Source organism: Nymphalis io, chromosome 22 (assembly GCF_905147045.1).
Source record: "Nymphalis io chromosome 22, ilAglIoxx1.1, whole genome shotgun sequence".
NCBI lineage: Eukaryota > Metazoa > Arthropoda > Insecta > Lepidoptera > Nymphalidae > Nymphalis > Nymphalis io.
The window spans coordinates 763,466-785,824 of NC_065909.1; the positions used below are offsets into that span (position 1 = coordinate 763,466).

General features: G+C 32.1%; 2 protein-coding genes across 5 annotated transcripts in view; one reads left to right on the top strand and one right to left on the bottom strand.

Moving 5' to 3' along the window:
• Positions 1-1,266: 1,266 nt before the first annotated feature.
• LOC126777114 (vacuolar protein sorting-associated protein 28 homolog) lies at positions 1,267-4,989 on the bottom strand. Its single transcript, XM_050500010.1, has 7 exons — positions 4,813-4,989; positions 4,670-4,730; positions 4,045-4,240; positions 3,812-3,913; positions 2,956-3,090; positions 2,416-2,551; positions 1,267-1,425 (listed from the first exon to the last, which is right to left on the bottom strand). Exons 1-6 carry the CDS (start codon positions 4,817-4,819, stop codon positions 2,420-2,422), a joined length of 633 nt encoding a protein of 210 aa, XP_050355967.1. The 5' UTR covers positions 4,820-4,989; the 3' UTR covers positions 1,267-1,425; positions 2,416-2,419.
• A 686-nt stretch (positions 4,990-5,675) lies between these two features.
• The window catches only part of LOC126777017 (protein 4.1 homolog), an 85,088-nt gene continuing 68,404 nt past the window's right edge, over positions 5,676-22,359 (top strand). For all 4 annotated transcript variants that reach the window (XM_050499834.1, XM_050499836.1, XM_050499837.1 and 1 more), the window contains exon 1: positions 5,676-5,989. The gene's annotated coding sequence lies outside the window, so the exon portion shown is untranslated. The remainder of the gene's footprint in view (positions 5,990-22,359) is intronic.

The following is a 22,359-nucleotide window of genomic DNA, read 5'->3' on the forward strand; positions in this document are numbered from 1 at the left end:
ACCTATAAAACGGACATTTTGTGGATATGTATTTCTTTGAATATAAAACTTTTATCATTAGAATATATTATTTGTTTTTGTTTGTTTTGTAGATTATATAATTTTAAAAACTCCAATATATATTATAAATAAACGGACTACAGCTTTATAAATTATGTCATATAGGTAAAATGTAACATTTAAAAATTAATATAATTCAATTCTAAGTCGAATGGCTTCTAGTTGTGCCGAAAGGGGAACATATTATGTCGTTAATGTCGCGTAGGAAAGTTAATATAAAACTAATATTTAAAATACTTTAAAACTTAATCAAAGTTAAAAAATTAGCCATCTATTTTTTTACTGACCCTAAAGTAATATAATTAAAAAAATGTTATCCTGAGTTATCAAGATACTTTGTAGTTACTGTAACGAGATATTTAATAAGTTTTTGAAGTAAAGTCATTAATTGGAAATGTTAATTCAAGTCCAAGCTGCGTGCAAGTGAGTTATATATGCGCTTGTGTGGTGACCACGAGTTGTAATCACGTGTTTCATTTAAACCGAGAAACTTACTGCCGTACACAAACGTCAAATGTAACCGTAATGTAGCGTAAAGTAATAAGCGATATTGGCTTTGATGGTTATTACATTAATAATAATAATAATATATTTATTTATTTTCTTCACAAAAAGCTTACAAAGTAAAATGTAACATTTACATAACAGCTAATTAATGTGAAGACTGGTACTTGCAATAGATAAACTGTTCTACAAGACACCAGAAAGAAATGCTCTAGAAGACATTGAAATGATATAACGTATCAAAATTGCGTATCGTTGTAATTCGGTTTTTATTGACTTTCAGTTCCTAATTATAATATTTATCAAATACACGTCATAAGGCATTGATTTTTAATTATATTTCTTTATTTATACATGTAAACAATTTTTTTTTTAAATTATTAATTTTTTTATTGAGAAATGTTTTCATAAAACAACATAAGAAATTTGTTTAATATAATAACGCACACTTTTTAAAAAGTGTAATTGCATACGTTTATATTAAGAAGTTGTTGTTTTGTTTGAAAATTTTTGATTCTGAGGTATTTTGAGTATTGTCACAGACATAAGAAGCAGGCAATGGCGTAAATAAATTTTTCAACAATATATTTTTAGGGTATTTCATCTAGTTTTCGCGCCAAAAGTTCGTTCCTATCAAAACATGGTTGAAACGAAAATGTTTTTATAATCCACAATTATTAATTAAATAAAATAAAAAACAAATTATTTTTTAAGATTTATTGGTAATAATTACATTTTAACATTAATAAATCTTATATATATTATGTCTTATTATAATAAGTTTATATGAGATGAGAGTACCTATATAATAATTACAGAAAACAAGATGGTTTCCGTGGCGCGAAAATGCTTTTTTTATTCCTGAAAAAAAAAATCAATAGCTAAGAGACGTTATTTTTTTATCCGTAATCCGTAATCTGTAACAGCCTGTGAATATCCCACCGCTGGGCCGAAGGCCTCCTCTCCCTTTTTGAGGAGAAGGTTTGGAGCTTATTCCACCATGCTGCTCCAGTGCGGGTTGGTGGAATACACATGTGGCAGAATTTCCGTGAAATTAGACACATGCAGGTTTCCTCACGATGTTTTCTTTCACGGTAAAGCACGTGATGAATTATAATCACATATTAAGCACATGATAATTCAGTGGTGCTTGCCCGGGTTTGAACCCACGATCATCGGTTAAGATTCACGCGTTCTTACCACTGGGCCATCTCGACAGTATTTTTTATACTTTGTTACATATATTATAACCATAGACTAACAAACCAACATGATATATAATTTGCAAACGGGGTTCCTGATGGTGAGTGGTCAACACTGCCCATATGTACACTGGCATTTGTTTGGCCGGACGGGTTTTCAAATCGGATTACAAAAAGTTTTTAAGCTTAATAATATAGATATAAAAACATAATACTACTAAATTGAATGGGCTTTATAAATTTTTTTTAATAATGCTACGAAAACGTGTGATTTTTTTTTAATAAAACTGAACACACCCGTACATTTTAAATATATATGATACAAGTATCCGAATGTACTTGTTGACTTTTGACTGTATTGAGTAACATTATTTGGGGATTACCCTTAACTTACATCAAAAAAAATTTAACATGTCTCCTGATATTCTAATGATATTTATTTTTATTAAAGAGGCCAAGTCGTTTTAAATATTTAATAATAATAATAATAATAAGAGCTGCTATTTGTTGCATAATAATTTTCATATCAACATTTTGGTCCATTAATTAATACATCTTTTCAAAGTACTATAAGATATAAGACAGGTATAAAACTGTTAAGCTGTGTGTACTTTACAGACTCAAGATTAAGTAAATAATTGTTTAATACCTTATTAATCCTTGTGAAGGAATTTATTAAAGGCTCCATATGAAGTTTCCAGGTCAAACACGAGCTGCCGAACTTGACTCTCTGAGAGTTCATCCGAAGCAGACATCTCTGTTAACTTGTCCAGCCATTCTTGTACCTATAATATAATATTAAAGGATTACATTAAGAAACCTGAGTTGTGGGTTCCTGAGAATAATAAACTGTGAAAACTTGTTGAGTGGGAAGGAGGTATTAGGTACCCTTTATACTTTTCTGTACTCCTAACAAAGTATATGCAAAATTTCATCATTATCGCTTGAACAAACAGACTCACTTTCGCCTTTATAATATTAGTAAAGATTATATAAAATACAATATATTATATTTAAGAATAAAAATATAATAAGTTAGCATTAAGTTATAATATTTACGTCAGGAGTGGGGATGACTATACTCCAAGGGGACAGAATCGAACCTGTGACTTTCAAAAGGCTACGTGGATGATTAATTAAAGATACACTATACAATGTCCAAGACACTAATTACAATAGCACTAGTTACCTTGAGTTTTCCTTCAAAGTCCTCGGGCAGCATGGCAAGGCGATCCATCGTGTCCTTGAGATCACGCAACTCTGGCTGTATCATATCCATTGCACGCAGCTCTAGGCGCAGCTTGTCCATGAGTGTGATGTATAGCTACGGAATGAATTATTAAATTAATCATACTTTAACTAAAGACTTGACATCATGGTAGTCATTCTCGAGGGATTTTATTTTATCAACATATTGAAAGTATGTATTTTTTTTTATTTTATAAAACAGTTATGAGAACAAGTATATGGACCAACTGATGGCAAATGGTCACCATCGACCATATAAATTGGCGCTGTAAGAAATATTACGCACATCAATGCGCCGCCTTTTTTGGGAACTGAGATGTTGGGTCCCTTGTGTCTGTGGTTACTCTCTCTTAGTCATTCTTTAAACCGAAATGCAACCATACTAAGTATTGCTATCGACAGAGTATATTATGATTTTTTCACCAAGCTTTCGACTTAACAAAGTTAATACGTCCTTCCTGGGGCAGAGTATGCCATTTAATAATATAATTTCGGTCTGCGGAAAATTTAACAAAAACTAAACTTAAAACTTGTGTTAATTTTTTTATAGATAACGCTTATTATACTGTACATGATTATATAAATGATAAAAAAGCTTGGAGTTAGTATTAGGTGATGTTCATACAGGATAAAAAAACATGATTGTATGTGATTATCTGATGGCTTTTAAGCACTGTGAGAAATATAAACCACTCTTTACTGTGTCCGTGATGATGATTCTATGCTCTGTTCTTACCTGGTGGATACCGTTTAAACCTGAATAAAGCAAAGTATTGCTTTAATATTAATATACTTACAGAAACAATTTCAGCGATGTACTTGTTGGTGTTGCCTTTGTCATCTTTGATTAGGTTTGGTTTATTTTCTCTTATCCTCTCTAAAGCTGCTGGGCAGTCAAGCTGTAATATATAAATACTAAATTAATTAGTATTTAAAAAAAAAACTAATGTTGTCATTAGGAGTAGCATGATTCATATATTGAATGATATAATTGATAATTAATAAGGAAAAATTTTAACTTCCAACTTACCCTAAATTTAGTGACAAAGGACTCAATTGTTGGAAACTCATCACCCTGCACCTGCTTAAAGGCGACTCTGTACTGCACAAGCAATCGGCTACAAGCTGCAGTGTACTCTTGAGCACGGACACAGTCCCTCATATATGCCTTTTCAAGATGTTGAAGTGTGCTAACCACTGCATATAACTCAGCCATATTGTCATGCCTGAAAGCAACATGTAACAATTAAGCAGTGGCATAACTATAGGGCTATAAAATTATATGGGCCCCCTATTGAATGGGGCCCCCAGTTCGAGAGGCTGCGGGCTCAGAAGTAACCTAACATTTTTAACAAAATTTAGTTAAAATTATAAAATAAGTACTTAAAATTAATTAAAGTTAGACACAACCAAAGACCAAATACAAATAAATTATTAAGATTCGAAATTATTCATGAGAAAACGATTTTAGAAAGCATTCAGTGGTTGTAAAAAATTTTTGCTCCGGTTGAAACACTCACGTTTCGATACATCTAACCATTGGGCCCTCTCGGCTTCTAGTTACACTTACGAGCAATTAAAGATTGATAAATTATTTATTATTCGGCAATAACTTTTCTAAGCTAAAATATTATTTAAGAATTAACTTTTCTTACTTTTCTCGTTCCCTTGCATTTCTATATAGCTTCACCTCTTCGTATAGTTCAGGCCTAGTGTCTGTTTAATAAAGATAAGAATTTTATTTATGAAAACAAAGGATTATGTTAACAGAAAACGATATGAAAACTAAAAGAATTACCTTGCATAATAAGATTTAAAAACGGATAACACAGTTAAAACTTATTTAATTACTCATACGCTTCAAAATTAAGACAACTAATGATAAAATTGTAATAATTGTATCATTTAAATTTAAGATTTATGAACAATCAACCAAACAAAATATATAGAAAATTTGACAATGATAAAATGACAAATTGACAAGCAAAGAGTATTTTTTTTCTATAACAATTATCACAAACCTGTAGAGTTGCCCGGTTCAAAAATATTTGAAAAATTAAATATTTTAGAGTTTTTTTAGTGAAAAACTAATGAATTATTTACATTGAAAATTTAAATATCTAAAAATCATGACTGTTATTGGTCCAACCTCCTAATAATCATCTAGATTCTAGACAATGACTAATCATTTTCATATTGTTAGTCTCTTTAACTTTATGTTAAAGTTTTTTTTTATATTAAATTATGACGGGTTAAGACACATAAGATGATATCTGGCAAATTATGAGTTGTCAGGCATTATAGTTTAAGCGGGATTGAATTTTTAATTTTTTACTAAAACCATGTCAAACTATTAACGTCAAATGATAAAGATATCATTGTTAAATACTTCATTACACAATCAATTATTTATGAAAATTGTAAGAATTTAATGTCTTTATTGTTTTTTAATTATTACAGTTACATTAACTTTTTTAATTCTAATGATTTTTTTCAAATTACCTAAACATTCTTTAGGACCAACGGTTTTTGGTTTAAATATTTCTTTCATGGTTCGAATATTTTTCGATTGGCAATTAGCATTGTTAAGCGATGACGTAATCTTTCAATATGGCGGATGACGCGAGCTACCCTTCTTCCCGCGCCCGCGCCCCGTAAAATCGTAGTTTCTTCGGTTGGGCAACGTAACTGCCACTCGTCTCGAATGATTTCACCTTGCGATGAATGAAAATAATATTCTCGGTAAAAAGTCGCTAAAAACTTTTATCATATAAACTGATATACGTTACTAAACAGTGTTTGTGCTTGTGAGTTCTAAAGGTGGATTCGTGGTGTAAGTGATAAATAACCAGTTCTTCCTTTAATTGTAACTACATCTACAACTCATGTTTACGTGCTAAAATACGGCACAGTTAAGACTTGGACATCTTCGCGTATTCTGAATCGCCCTTTAATGGGATCTTGTTAATTAACAGGTCAGTGCTAATTTTTTTTTTTTTTAAATAAAAGCGGCGAATTAATAACAAGAGCCGTTTCTTGGTTCGGCTTTTGTTAGTATGTATTTTCTACTTAAAATAGTAAACTGTTTGGTTTTCTTAAATGCATAGATTGTTGTGTGTGATTGTACGTCTTGTATTTTTTTTTCGTATTGGAATTTCTCGGAAATACGTTGAACGGGCGATGGTTAGGGCTGGGCGCGGCGTTGTCCCACTTTTGTTATAGTAGTACTACTGGGCCACAACGTAAGCCATGATTGACTTCGCGACGTGTAACTGTAAATAATTGTAGGTAAAGTACCTACTATCCGATAAGAATGTTCTATAAATATGTCTACATTTAGTTATATTTTAATAAAATATCAATCTAATAAAAAATGCACTTTATTTAATTCTTTAAATTAACTTTCAAGTGTTAAAATTACTTAGATACTATTTAAAGCAAGTGTAACTTAGCTTGTAGTTCAAAGTTAGTGCCATTAATGACCATAGCTATTATGAACCTGTCGCTAGTGCATAATAATTAATGTATAATTATTTTTAACATAAAAACCAACCTAATGAGTGTAATATAACAAATTAAAATATGTTACCATGTTTTAACAAAAATATTATTTAATATTTTTTACTGTAATAAATAGAGAAAAATACAATATTCTTTGTAACATAATAAGTTAATGAAGTGACTTATTATTTTTTTTATCATCTGTAGCTATGACCTTTAAAACATTTTTAATCTTTCCACTAAGGTCTAAAAAAGAAAAATAAACACTTGTAAAATTGTTAATTTAAGTTTTTTTTTGTTATCATAGCAGCAGTTATCATACATGTAATTTATTTAAATAATATATGTTTTTATATAACTGTGTAAATTGAGAATTTTTAAATACCGGCTTAATATAAAAAATATTAAAAAAAATATAAGATCATTATCATGTTATGCATATTATATTTTTTATTCGAAAGGACCTTGCAATTTGGACCTTGCCTTTAGCCTCAACCTTTTAACTAGAACGGACCAAATGACATCACTTCATCATTGATCATAGACCATTTTAGTCTCCCTGATGTCATCAATAAGCTTTTGTATCCAAATGTATTGATCAGTACATTTTTTTTCATTCATATATATTTAATTTGTGAGGTTAATTCGATTATATTATAATCTATTTAAAATGTCTTGTCGGAAGATCAGTCTGGATCGGATCACTTGGATAAGCTTGTTGCCTAATGGTACAGTTTTATCATTAATGAGGAATTAAAAGAAATGTTACTATTATACAATTGATAGACATTAATGAATGTACCTTTTGAACTTAGTTCAGCTTTCAACAATTTATATTTAAAGATATTCAATATAAAGTAATCGATTTGAAGTCAAGAAGCTTTATAACAAACATGATGTCATTGAAGTATGGTCAGTAAGATTATGTCAAAGAATATGATAATGGATTTAAGATTTCTGATTGCAGATCCAAATTTATCTTTTTGACTACAGAACCAACTTACTATGTTCTCCAATAATTACAAAATATGACAATTTAAGTGGCGTATAAACAAACACCTTAAAGACCAGTAACATATTGGCAGTTCCTCTGGTTCTGCAAATGTGCAATGGTGCCAGACATTCACTGATGTAAGCAGGTGGGTCGCTACCACCTGTTCGTAAATAAAACCTAAAAAAAGAGGAAGAAAGGTTATGTACAAGATTTTTAATAGGAAAACCAGTAATCTATAACTCAGCTTCCATCCCATATCCAGAGTTATAGGATTAGTGTTATAATTATTTATAGTTACAAGGAATCGTTACGATCAGTGTATACGTTTGTTTATTTTGCTAATGGCGGTGTTTATACGACGATAAAATGTTGGATGATCGAAATCGTAACCGGGGCAGCGTGTCAGAAAATAGACTTACTCTAAATTCGTTTTCACGAGAAGTAAATTATAGATTTCGTTTTTTATGTATTATATATATATCTGTGTTGTGTGAAAGAACTCCTAAGTGTTACGTCTCGATCTCCGAGCTTCTTATTGAAATACGAATGTACATCTTAAATGTTTGCGATGTACATATATTTACTGATTGATTTATGTATTATAGTATTTTTATCAGTCATCTCCTATTTCATGATAAAAGTGGTCATTATAGACCATAGACCACTATTATGGACAAAAGACATTGGCGCTGTAAGAAATATTAACCAGCCCTTAAGTACTAAGTTATGTTACTTGTGCCTATCAATGACTCTATCACCCTTCATACCGGAACATAATCAAAGCGTTGCTGTTTTTCGGGAGAGTATTTGATGATGGGCTTGCACCTATCGTCTGGATAGGCTTTCACAAAGATCTACCACGAGTAAAGTGCAGTTAAATCAATCAATCAATCAACAGCCAATCATTGTCCACTGCTGAACATAGGCCTCTGCCAAGGTGCGACAAAGCTCCCTGTCCTCCGCCTTCTGCATCCAGTTGGTGCCCGCCACCTTTTTAACGTCATCGGTCCACCTGGCTGGAGGGATGTAATATAAGTGTAGTATATAATATAATAAAATATATAATATAAAATATAATAAATATAAGTGTAGTTGGTATAACAAAATAAAAAGGTATGATCGCGATGTGAGACTTACTTTAGCATTGGAAATAAAATACAACATAATCGTAATAAAAACTTTATTGCACTCGATTATAAAAATAATAAGTTTTACGGAAAATATAAAATAAAATTTCAAGAACAGGCTGCATTATCACTATCAGCGATCTCTTGCAAGCAACCTCGGGTGTAGTGAGGTTGGAGCTTACATAGAAAGGTAGTCAAACATATGCATAGTAGATTGTATAATATAAATAACAAATTTCTAAATACAACCTTCTCATTAAAAAAGGAGAGGAGGCTTTAGCCCAGCAGTGGGACATCATCACAGGATGTTAATATGTCTAACTAAATAAATAAATGTATATTATATACATGTTTCAATAAAACTAATATTCTATATAAAGATTCAATAAAATATATTTCCCGGTCTCACACTTATTCCATTTCAATATAAAAAGTAAATTGTAAAGAAAAAAAAAAACTAATGCACTTATCACCTGACACACCTTGCATTGAAATACATTAATAAATCAATGATATATATTTATCAAAGTGTCATTATCCTTATCTGCTGAGCAAAAAATTCAATATGTGAGCAAACATGACCGCGTAAGTACGCCATTGATGGATTTGTTTATTTTTGTTATTCAAGCACAGCCTTCTGTTTGGTATTTTAATTTTTTGTCCAAGGAATACTATGATAGTATGATTGAAACTGTTTCGTGGTTATACCAGACACGTAAATGTGAAAGATTTTGTTTGTTTAAATTTGTTTTTTTTTGTCACACGATGATGAAGATGTACTCCTGAACGATCACGACCACAGATATGGTGTCCATTCCCAACAGCGAATGATATTATACTGCTCAAGTGTTTGCGAAAACATAGGTAACTAAGTATTCCCTCACCCTCGTAATCCGATGGGTTTCACAAGCAGCACCAATGGCTTTACATACTTATCGAGGCTCGGCACTTCCAAAGTTCGCAAATAATTTCTTAGCAGTAAAAATGATCAGTAAATAATTTTTATTGTTCTGACTCGGGGTTTAATTCTAGGACCTCGGGATATATAGTCCTATAAGCTAGCCATTAAACCCAGGAGGTAGTAAAGAAAAGATTACAACTGAAATAAGCCGCGTGGAAAGCTATTATTTACTATTTACTTCTGCAATAATATACAAACTTATTGCTTTATAAATTAAGTGGTAGGGCTTTGTGCAAGCTCGTTTTGGCAGGTACCTCCCACTCATCAGATATTCTACCGCAAACCAGTAGTAATTAGTATTATTGTATTCCGGTTTGAAGGGTGAGTGAGCCAGTGTAATTACAGGCACAAGGGACATAACATCTTAGTTCCCAAGGTTGGTGGCGCATTGGCGATGTAAACGATGCTTAACATTTCTTACAATGCCAATGTCTATGGGCGTTGACCATTTACCATTAGGCGGCCCATATGCTCGTTCTCCTATCTATACTATAATACTATAAATTATAATTATAAATATCCAGTTAATTCTGGTATGCAACATTATATTATGAAATTATAATCAAATTATTTACAGCCAATTAAATAAAAATTAAGTTAAAACATTCAACTCGAAAGTCTCATTTTAACGAATTAATGCAAACTATTATAACATGTTGTACAAGCGTAAATAATTAATTTAAATCCTTGTAAATAAAGTGAGGTTATAGAGAGCTTGTAAATGAAACCAGACTTGTTAGATTACAAGATTTTGAACAGCGATTTCTCCTTGACCTCAGTGTACAGGATTAATGTATATGTATTTGTGATATTCCCAATTTATTTCCAAATGGAATTAAACGTGACAAAGGTCGTAATTTCAAATCCAGGCCGGCATCACTGATAATGTTGTTTTATATAGTGGTGGTGATGGAAAACACCTCCAGGAAACCTTTACGTGTACACGAAAGCTTAGCAGCTCGTTAATGGAAAAGTCATCAAAATGTTACAAGAATACTTTTTTCAAATGTTTATTTAAAATTTGAAAACTGGGTTCGGACCCCAAAGTTACAAAGTAATAAAGTTACCCAGTAGCATTTATCAGTGTACATACATTTTCTCATCGTTTTTAAAGTTGACCGATGTCACTGTTTCCTATAGTTGAACCTCTCAAGGTTGCTACCACAAGCTCCATTGTTGTCTTCGTAATTACATAAAGTTAACGATTCCATGGTGACTTGAAAAGGGTACTTTTTTATTCTTGGACGTTTAATAGCTTTTTTATATTCTATTGTGAGTTACGGCATTTTTGTTACATTTTATCACAAGTAGTATTAAGCAATCGGGATGGTAGATTTAGAGATGGTTTATCTTTAACGTATTGTCTTTAATAACCTAGTCAAGTAATAGCCTTTGATCTCTTAAGGAGAAGATTGGTACCTTCGTCCACTATCTTTCCTTTACCGTAAAGCACGCGATAAATATCCCATAATATAAACGTAAATTAAGCACCTGAAAGGTCAGTGAAGCTTGCCTGTATTATAAATCACATTCATGCATATGTATGTTCTTTAGAACACCTTTGTCTCACAGGGAGAAGTCTTATCTATCCTCTATTAGATTTTATAATAGTTTAAAATATTGCTCCTTATAATACTAAAACTTAATACAGAGGAAAGGGCGGCAGCAGTTGCTCCACACTTAGAAAATGTCGTAATGCCTGTTGAGTTCGAGTTTGCAACTAAAATTACACACAATGTTATACATAAACCAGTTGACTGCGTATTTCATTGGAGAAAAAGGGTAACTAGTGACTTTTTTGATGGTTCTTCTCGGTATGATGTACATTCCCAGCCGATGGTAGCTTTCAATTTAATCCTGTAACTTGACAAATCAAAAGTGCTCATAAGGGCCTACTTGAATAAATTATATTTTGATGTTAATGGAAGACGTTTTTTTTTTTGGTCTTTCACGTCGATGTAATGTCAGATGCAATCGAATTAACGGATGACTTGTTGAGATGGCTCAGTGATAAGAACGCGTGAATCTTAAACCAATGAACGTGGGTTCAAACCCGGGCAAACACCTTTGAATTTTCATGTGCTTAATTTCTGTTTATAATTCATCTCTTGCTTTTCGGTGAAGGAAAACATCGTGAGGAAACCTGCATGTGTCTAATTTCATTGAAATTATGTCACATGTGTATTCTACCAACCCGCATTGGAGCAGCGTGGTGGAATAAGCTACAAACCTTCTCCTCAAAAAGGGAGAGGAGGCCTTAGCCCAGCAGTGGGACATTTGCAGGCTGTTACTTTGTTGTAAGTAACCAGATACTATAAATCATAAACATTTCGTGCTTATTTCTGTTTCATGTTGCGTCCATAAATAATATTTAGCGTCTTGTGATCAACTCAACTGTATATTGAACTGGTCATATGGTTGATTCAGAAAAATGTTCTTGAATGCATTTGGTATCAAACCAAGGGATATTAATGCATGCAATGCATTAAAAAACGGCGAAAAAACTTAATATCAATTTAAAAATATAAATACTATATAGTAATAGAAGCTTTGCGAAGCCTAACTTATAAACGTTGTTTAGCGGAAGAGTAGTTAGACTATGCTGTCTTTTTCTTTCGAATGTCAAATCAATAATGACAGAAAGAGATAAATCAGTGTTTTACTAAAAAGTCTCTATGTCACGTTTATAAGGCCATCATTTCTGTAACATTAGGAAGTTCATTCATCGTTCTTTTATCTGAAAAATTATTTCTGCGGTAATGTTTTGTAAGCCGTTGGTCGTTTAAGTTACCACGAATGTTTCCGGACAAAGAACTTTAGAATATTGTCTCTTTAATTCTTTCCATTTAATAAACTTCTTTCTTTTCGCTGTTTAGGAATTATATATATAGAATTTTGTAGAATTGGTATATTATTTATAATACTTTTTATTTATAAATTCAAAATGTAGATTATAATAAATTTACTAAATCGGTTGAATCGATGGTATTTTATTTTCTCATCCAACATTAAGATGTTTATCAAATGTTTTTCTCATTTAAGATACAAATTTACATAATATTATAAATATATCGTATTTTCTTCATTGTGATCGACGTGTGACAGTGTAAAGGTCTCTGGGTCGAATACTGGAACGTGACATTTTGCATTCAGCTGACCTCTTCTAATTAGATAGACGCTTTTAAGAACGTTAAACGCTGACTGCACATCACCGAGATAAAATATTATCGGCTCGGTGGATTTTTACCTTCCTTTTAAAACCGCATATAGGCCAATACAATATCACGACAAGTATATAAAATTATAAAGTCGAGGTAAAACAAACATTTTGCTTATTATAATAAATTTAATTTACTAATTTCAATTGTCACGTGGTTTATCAGCTTTTTACCCACGGCTTTGCTCGCGTCAGAATTACTGATTACTTTCAAAAATTTATGACTTTTATACGAACCTAAGGAGTTATATTTTCAAAAATTTTTTCTTAGTGCTCACCTAGTAATGGAACTCGTATCTAAATTTTCAATGTGGTAGCCCCAGTATGGCTAGTGCGTTGATATGCCAGTAAGTTAGTCAGACTATTATTTTTATATAAATAGATAGATGATATAATTGATATATCAAAATTAGCGTATTGGTAATCCTAATATTGGAAAGGGTTTTTTTCCATCGATGTGAGACATAAATATTTAAATTGTTGTGAACAGAAACAATCAACAAACATACATGCAAGAAAAAGAGAAGTTTATCAACGGTCGCAGCAAATTTCAAACGTAAACCAGTTTGGAAATGTTCGTACATCCAAAAAGATCACAGCTTTTTGTGTCTTTAAATGGGTTTGTCTTCCTCTTCGACCAGTTTTGCAGCGATTACTTAAAAATTCTGACCGCTTTTTATAGTCGGTCAAGAGTTATATGAATTCGTTTTTTATTACTTTCTTTATTAGGAAAAACGAAGTCTTCGCGTAACTGTTATATGGTTTTAATGTATATCTTGATCTTTTAATTACTTTTTTAAAGATAACATTTTGGAAATAATATTTGGTGCCTAAATATATATAAATATAAAATGTCTATTGCTATTTTGTCATTATTGTGTTTATATAGTGTTTCCCCACTCTAACTAAAAACTGTTGTCAGAAGCGATGTTTAGTAGTTATTATTAGCCAGAACAAGATTGATATTGAAGTAAATATCTTATCTGGTTATGTCAACCAAACAGGTTTTGGCAAACACTTATAACATATATGAACACGTTTCATGAACTCTACGGTTATTGCAAATAATCGCAAACCTAGGTAGTATTTAGTGCAGGATCATCCGCCTGGGTACCACTCAGCTATTCTATCGCCTTACACCAATACTTTGTCTTCCAGGGTCCAGTTTCAATGGTGATTGAACAAGTACTAGAAATATAACCTCTTGGATGTTTCTACTCTCTACAGTGCCAACGGTTTTGGGCGAAATGCCGCTTATCGAGTAATATATTGGCTGGTCTGCCTTCATAAAATTAAATAATACAGCTTAGCTAAGTCATATCGAGAGCGTTTAGCCGTCACCACGTCGCGACACACTCCCGCTAGTCGACTTTCTTGGATCTCATTCAATCAACTCGTATGCCCATATCGAGGAGAGGAAACGTCTCTCAGCCGGCCCGTCAATGTATAATTGATCTAATCAATTACTAACAGGAACTCTCCATGGGGGTTCGATATAAACAGTTACATCGATCCTGTTACTTATTATAAGTACAAGGTTACGATTAACTATTTTGTCAATATAACCAGCGGATAGCGATATAAGACCGTACCTTTTTATTTACATTGACAATTCGTCTTGGCTTTAGGAATGCGAATAAAATATAGATCTCCACAGAGTACGGCATATTACAGAAAACAGACTGGACAGCATTTTTTGTTAACTAAAAACAGTTTTAATATCTGTAGCGTTAGCTCAAGGTAATACGCCGTAAGATTTAATCCTGGAAATGACCAAAATATTCTAATCGAGCAGAATCAATGATCAATAGTTGGTCCTTTGCCTGATCTTTCCCACGTCGTCTCGAATAACCGCCCCATCCTATTATCAAAGTGGGTGATTAGAGAGTCCATCTGTGTTTACTAAATCTCTTGTGGATTTCAATATCTTTGAAAAAAAACAAGCATATATTAGATCCAATAAATATAATCTGTATATGACCCAGACAAAAATTTTGTAACGAGATTTGACGAGGAAGATGTGCACATCACGACGAATCTAATTGAAATATCCAGGCCTAAGGAGGACAAGACGAATTAAAAACAATGCTATATAGCATACTGAGATACATGTAACAATTTAGGCAACCCACGCGACGTCGTTTGGCCGGGACCCGAGTCCTGTGTAGGCGGAACACAGGTTTGCTAGACGAGCTCGTTGCGTTCATTAACACTTATTGAATATAAGTGTTTATAAATGTAAATAAACAAGATCATACAAGTGAATAACCTCTAAAGGGCGATTGTTTAATATATATAAAGTAATAGCAAATCCTTGCAGACGTCCTGCCTTTGTTTATGTATACCGATTGTCATGGTAATCGGTTAAGTGCTATAGAAAATGGGCTATAGCATGATCTAGCTGCGAGTAATATAATCAGCGTCCATGAAAAAAAATCATAATATGCCAACTCTCATGGTAATCGGTCAAACAGTGACGAAGTCTATTAACCTCATAAACATAAACAAACATATATACATGAAACTGAAATAGTTACATTGTTTGTCTCGTCAGCTTTCATATCTATAATATAGTTGACTCTTGTTTGGTTTGGCATAGTACGTGTAGGCGCCAGAGTGTTTACACATACAAACATTGTTAGAATAAAATTGGTACAGAAAAGAACATAGGTACCTCACACCTGCCCCCCCCTTCCCGCATACCGAGCATTGATAATGATTGTAAATTATTATTATTGTGATATTGTGGATAATATATAAATCGTCCACCTTTTCCGTTAATATTTATAGTTAAAATATAACCTCGAATAATAATTGGGCAGAGATATAGATATGCTTGTATTTTAATCCACAAGCCTAAAATAATTTGATATATTGATGTAAGATATATATTGTTTTATAAAAATATGAATGTCGATGTTGGAGCCGAATGCTCAGTGGACAGCATGCGTAGATCTTAAACAAAGATGTGTTTATAATTAATCTAGTGCTCGGCGGTGGAGGAAAAAATCGTAAAAAATCACGACAAGACAAACATACACGTGTCGGATTAAATTCCGCTGCATGTGGATATACAAATCCACAGTCAAACATAGTGATGAAATAACTTCAATCCTTCTCCTTTAAAGGAGAGGAACCCTTCGCCCAGCTGTGGGTCGTCACCGGGCTCTTTAACAGTTATAACTTTAAAATTATTAGTGCACATATTTTGTATTTGTAACAGTTACTCCGATTATCAATACGAGTCCTTGACTAACTCGATCATTGCAGGAAATTTCCAAGAATTATTATTTAATTGAGCTAAAAATAAATTATGACCAATTTTCCGCATTTAAAATTAAATGAAAATTAACTAATTATATTTCATTTTAAGTAATATATATTTTATTAAAATACATTATATTTTTTTGTTGTGTTTTTTATAACGAAATTGTCTTGTTTAAAACGGGACTCAGCAGGAATCATAGCCCAAGAATTCGTAATTTCTTCAAAAACCTTTTGATCTAATGCCGTATGTAGCTATTTTAATACTTCAACTGATCTTTGAAAGTTTAAAATTATATATCACAGTTTTACAGAAAAGCAACAAAACTATTTGATATAACGAAATGAAATACACAAGAGCGAGCTGACTCAAGAAGTCGTATAAAAATAGCTTCTGACACAATAGGCTCGAGCCCTAATCACGATCGTGTCGAGAACACAGTAGTCACTACTCTGATAACCTCCAATGATTCATTGGTGACATCTGTTGATATCATCAATACATAATAATTATATACGTTCAAAGAAATGTACATCGGATCGAAGATCAAGTTCGCAATGGTAATAAAAGTTATTGATCTAATGATTTATTATTAATTGATTTACATACAGGAAATTAATTGTCTATGGTTGATCGTTTGATTTATTGGGAAGAGACACTAAGACTGTGTTTTTTCTTCATAGAATCTACTTTCCGGACCGGTGGTCGATTTACGTTTATTCTTGTAAAACGATACAGTAGCGCCTGTACTCAAAATATTTTTTTGATTTTGAAATGAAATTGAACGTTAATATTGGTTTACTTAATAAGAAATAACTTTGAAATTATTGTATATACGCAATTGATTTTATAAATTGTAAGCGGGTATGTGGTACCTCTAGGCGAGTGCCAGACTACTATTTAAAAACCTCGGCGGTTACCCTCCCCGATATGGTGAGAAGCCACGGATCACTTACGGGTCAAACTATGACGCCCCGACAGTTTGCCTTGAGGGGCAAGGGTGGATCACACTGAGAACACCTTCAGCCCCAACTTAGCTTCTCTATGGCGGTTTAACAATTTTTACAGTTCATATGTGTATCAATTATAGTTACGTCGTGTCTTACAGTTTATATGTGTATCAATTATAGTTACGTCGAATGCAGTACTCGGTTTGTCTGTGCCTTGTCGATAACATATAAGTAGAACGATGAAGTGATATATTTATATATTATCTGGAATTTTATAATCCTCCATTGAAATTCGAGTAGATAACGATATCTCTTTTAAGCTATAAAAATGCACTTTTTAAACTTAACATAATAAATGTTTTAACAAGTAAGTATATAAAAAAAATTCGAGTTTCTGCTGCGCGAGAATTTCAATTAAACTTAGTTACCGAGGAGTTGGCAAATAAATACGTAACAACTTAAGTTTAACGTGGATTTTATAGTTTGAACAATCTACAGATCGATATACTCCTGAGGATATCGGACAGGAATAGCCTATATTATAAAACTAAGTCCCCGATGAGTGTCTGTCTGAACGCGATAAACTCAAAAACAACACATTTCACATGGTTTTTAAATATGTCAACAGTAATTAAGAAGGTTGAGGTTGATTAAAGTTTTGTCTAAATTGCCTGAAATATGATAATAATTGTTAAAGATGTCGGAAAAAAACATACGGAATAGAATAGTTATATATAATATATATAATGTATGTTTTACGATATAAACGTTTTACGTAGAATCTAATTCTACTCGCAGCCGGAATGGATAGCAAGTATTATATAATTTCATAAAACGGTAATATATATATTTTTAAATAGATTTTCCGTTAGAGTTAGATAACATAATATGTATCAATTATTGTTATGTTCTTATCGTTAAATAGTTTTATATGAAATTTTAAAATAAATCCTATTTTAATTAATTTTATCTGTTTCAAAAAGTACGGTTGAATGATATTTTTGTATTTCTCTTGGTGATGGGCTCTGTGCAGGCACGTTGAGATATGTACAATCCACTCAAGATTTATTCTACTGTGAAACAGTTAGTTGTATAGCTGTTTCGGTTTAAAGGGTGAGTGAGCCAGTGTAATTATTACATAGATCCAATATTATTTCTATAATCTTAGATCTCATTGACGCATTTATTTTTATTTTATTATTTTCTCTTTTCGAGAAACGAACATAGCAAAGTTGCATAATAATGACATCATGTATTCACTAATCAAGATAATGAAGAATTAAAACTAAAATTTTATACAATTGATTGCAAATAAAAAAATATGAATAACACAGTGCTAATTTCTATTGGCAATGGTGACCACTGCCCACCATCCCATTTGCTCGAGTCTAGTTTTTAAAATTATAGTTTTATCGTGCATCACATAAGTTACGAGCTAAGCTAGCTTAAATGTATAATATAATAGTCACACCGGTTAAGGTCACATAGCCCACCGGTTCTGATTCCGCTCCGCTCGAACGCGATAATCGCTCGGGTCGTTCAACTGACGATATAATCAATTTTATTTCTCATTCCGTCTAATCAATGCCAATTAATACATTGAAAGGAATGGCGTCCACTTGATTTAATCGTTTACCGTTAAATTAAGATAACATTCTAAGATTAATTTTGAAATGTCTTTTGTTAATGTTTATACGATTCTTATATACACTAGACAATAAGTTACCATGTCTGTGTTGTGCATATCTGGTACATATATCGGATAGATTATACTTATGTTTTGTATTGACAAGTGTTTATATATAAACTACCATAAACCTTTTTAAATAAATAAATAAATGTAAAAGTTTTTTGATAAACATATCAAAAAGTATTTATTTTTTTATACAGCTGAGAATAAATCAAATAATATTGGCAGTTGTATAAAATAAATTCGTTTGTTGTTATTAATATTGTAAATATTCATCTATTATCAAATGTTACTTGAAATGAATGTTTGTGTGCGTTTGTAAACTATTCACCTGATTGTGAAGAAGCTTTACTGTTCAGCGTACGCCAGCCAATGCCCTTTCCCAAAAACAAGATAAATATTTTTATATGTATGCTTGTCCTTCAATATTAACGTTTTATGTACACTTGCGAAACCACGTCAGGTAGATAATACTACATAAAATTGAGCCCCGTCCAAAGTGTTTGGACAATAAATGCAAAGGGCAAATTTATAACGTCACTATCCGTGTATAAATTTCACAACAGACGTCCAGATAAAAGATCACGTTTGTTTTGAAATCTGAACCCGAAGGAATATTGTTTCGCTTTATATTCAACTTATATCTCGAAACCCTAATTGCATTGCAAAAGTTTTGCGGTACTGGTCCGACCGGTCGTCGCCGTATTTATACGGATGATGTCACCGACGTTACGCGATCGATTTAAAAAAACATTTTTTTTTAATACGATGCCGTCGCTTTTGGTACGCTCCTTAAATTTGCGTGGTTATATAACACGCGCTATGTGAGTTTTGAATGAATATTTGAGTTTTGGCCGTTGAGCCACCTACCATTTAAAGGTAATGATATTCTTCTATATGCAGAACATGTGCAATCCTTAGTGATGACTGCTAATTTATCTTATGTCGATGTTATACGATCGCTTAAATTTCAATTAATGTGCCTATCTTTGGTTCTATGAGATTTAACAGTTTTAAATATGACGTACGTACATATATATATATTATACATCTTTAAGTATTTTTTAAATTTATAAATATAGTTTTAAAATCTAAATAAAATCGTTAAGGGACGTTTATATTGTAAAGGATATTATGAACGAATAAGTTTTTAGATTATTCGTTCAGGTTATTTTAGAAAAAAAAAAATTAATTATTGTATAATGTGTGTTAAGTATATTATGCTTGGTGGTATAATTTGGTACACGCTCATCTGAGATACCACCCATTCATCATATATTTTACAACCAAACAGCAACAAAACTACGTGTATTGTTGTGTTCCGGCTTGGAAGTTGACTGGGCCGGTGTAACTACAGGCACAAGGGAAATAACATCTTAATTCCCAAGATTGGTGGCACAATGCTGTTGTAAGGAACGGTTGATATTTTAAACAGGGGACAATGTCTTTGGGCGGTGGTGCCCAGTTATCATCAGGTGGCCTATTGCCCGTAAAACTACCTTTTTATATTAAAACTACGATTATATATCGATATACTGAAAAATCTACCATATTTTTTTCGATCTGATTCTGATTATTTCCGAATCAATGGTAGTTTTTTTGAAAATTAATAAGTAATAATAAGTGTAACGCTTCTACATTGAATAAAATATTGATAAGACTTGAATTGATTAATACAAATGAGGAATAATACCTGTTTTGAATAAAATGTCACGTCCTCATCATAAATGGTATTCGGTTCAATCATGTCACATTCACATTGAAATGAAATTTTTGCGGACAATTTAATAACACAGGTATGATAAAATTAATTTATTATATATCCCAACTTCATAGTTCATTAAGCATTATTATAGGGCTAAGCTGATAGTTTTGTAGCTTTGTTTCTTATGTCTTTGTGTAAATCGTGATGTCATCGCAACTACGTTGCATGACAGGCGGCACTAATGGGATCGCAGCGGTACCTAAATTGAATATTCAACTACAATACTTCATAGATACTAATGGATAAAACTGAAGAGTATGTTTATTTGAACCTTTTTTTTTATAGAATAGGAAGGGTGACGAGCATATGGGTCTGAGCTGATGGTTAATGGTCACCAACGTCCTTTGACGTTGACATATCAAGAAGAAATATCAACCATCGCTTACATAGCCAATGCGCCACCAACCTTGGGAACTAAAATTTTATGTCCCTTATGCCTGTAATTACACTGGCTCACTCACCCTTCAAACCGGAACATAACAATATCAAGTACTGCTGTTTTGCGATAGAATATCTGATGAGTGGGTGGTACCTACCCAGACAAGCTTGCACAAAGCCCTACCACCAGTAGATTATCAAGGTATAGAAGTCTGATTTGAAAAATTCTTCTTCTGTTAGATAGTGTATTTATTAAGTAAGAATACAAACTGTAATATCACGCAATGACATACGGCTGAGGGGCATGAACGTGTAATTTAGTTGGTTTTTGTACAAATAGTGACCTAACTATGACCAGTGACTTCGTACGAATGGTATGTGTATGGTTTTCATGTGTAGCCCTTGAACGTAATTTTATATTGGTTCTTTCTTAAATTTTAATATATGTATTTTCATTAAAAAAATATATAATGAAAACATCTAAGGTGATACATTTGAATAGTGATGAAAAAAAGATATTATAATAACATAATCATATTACTATCAATTCTACACCGTTCAAATGAATCAGCTACTATTTTTACAAGCGCAGAACTGTCTGTGTGACGTAATAGAGTTGACGTCATCTCCCTAAACCAATCTGGCCCATCGTAATAGCCCAGCTCGAGTTAGTTTGGAATGCTGATAATAACACCATCTGGCTTCTTTATGGTACCTCAAACCATAACATTTTTAACATTAATAAATACTCGCGAAAATTATACACCGTTAATATTTAAAAATAATATTCCGTGGCGTAAAAAGTTTTGTTGTGTAACTTAAAGAATATAGTTTTACTCAAGTTTTATCATTATTTTTTCAATAAATATATATCTTATATAAGATGACATTATAATTAAATAAAAATTACTTTATTATTGGTATCTTCTACATTTAAATTACAAAAAATATATTAAATATTGTTTTAATAACTTACGTCGTACAAATAAATCTAATCGTAGAATAGTAGAAAAATATAATTATAACACCATTATGGCGCAGTGTTTGCAATATGAAAGCTAATTTTCTTCGTAGAATTTAAATAGCTTTTTTACAAGATCTTCACGGTGCACGCCACTTTTATGGCTGCGTGACGCCGAAATCGACACAAAAGACATTAATGGTAGTAAAGCTTGCGTTTTTACTACATTTACAAATTTATGATCAAACTAACGATAATATCTTCTCAAAGTTTTGTTTCTCGCTTTATTGTGTCTAGTGTTTGTCTTCCCTTCTTCATCATCACGGTATGTTTGTTTTTTATTTTCTTCGACTTTTATCTTAAATAACGCTATATCGAGAAACGACGTCACGATGCCCTTAAGAACTTTCGACGCTTTTAACGCTTAACGCTTTCAAGTAATATGTTCATAGATTAAGCTCGTTTCTTTTTTTGATTTACGTTGGCTATAATCTGAACGCTCATTGGTCAAATTTGCGCCATCAACCCACCGACCA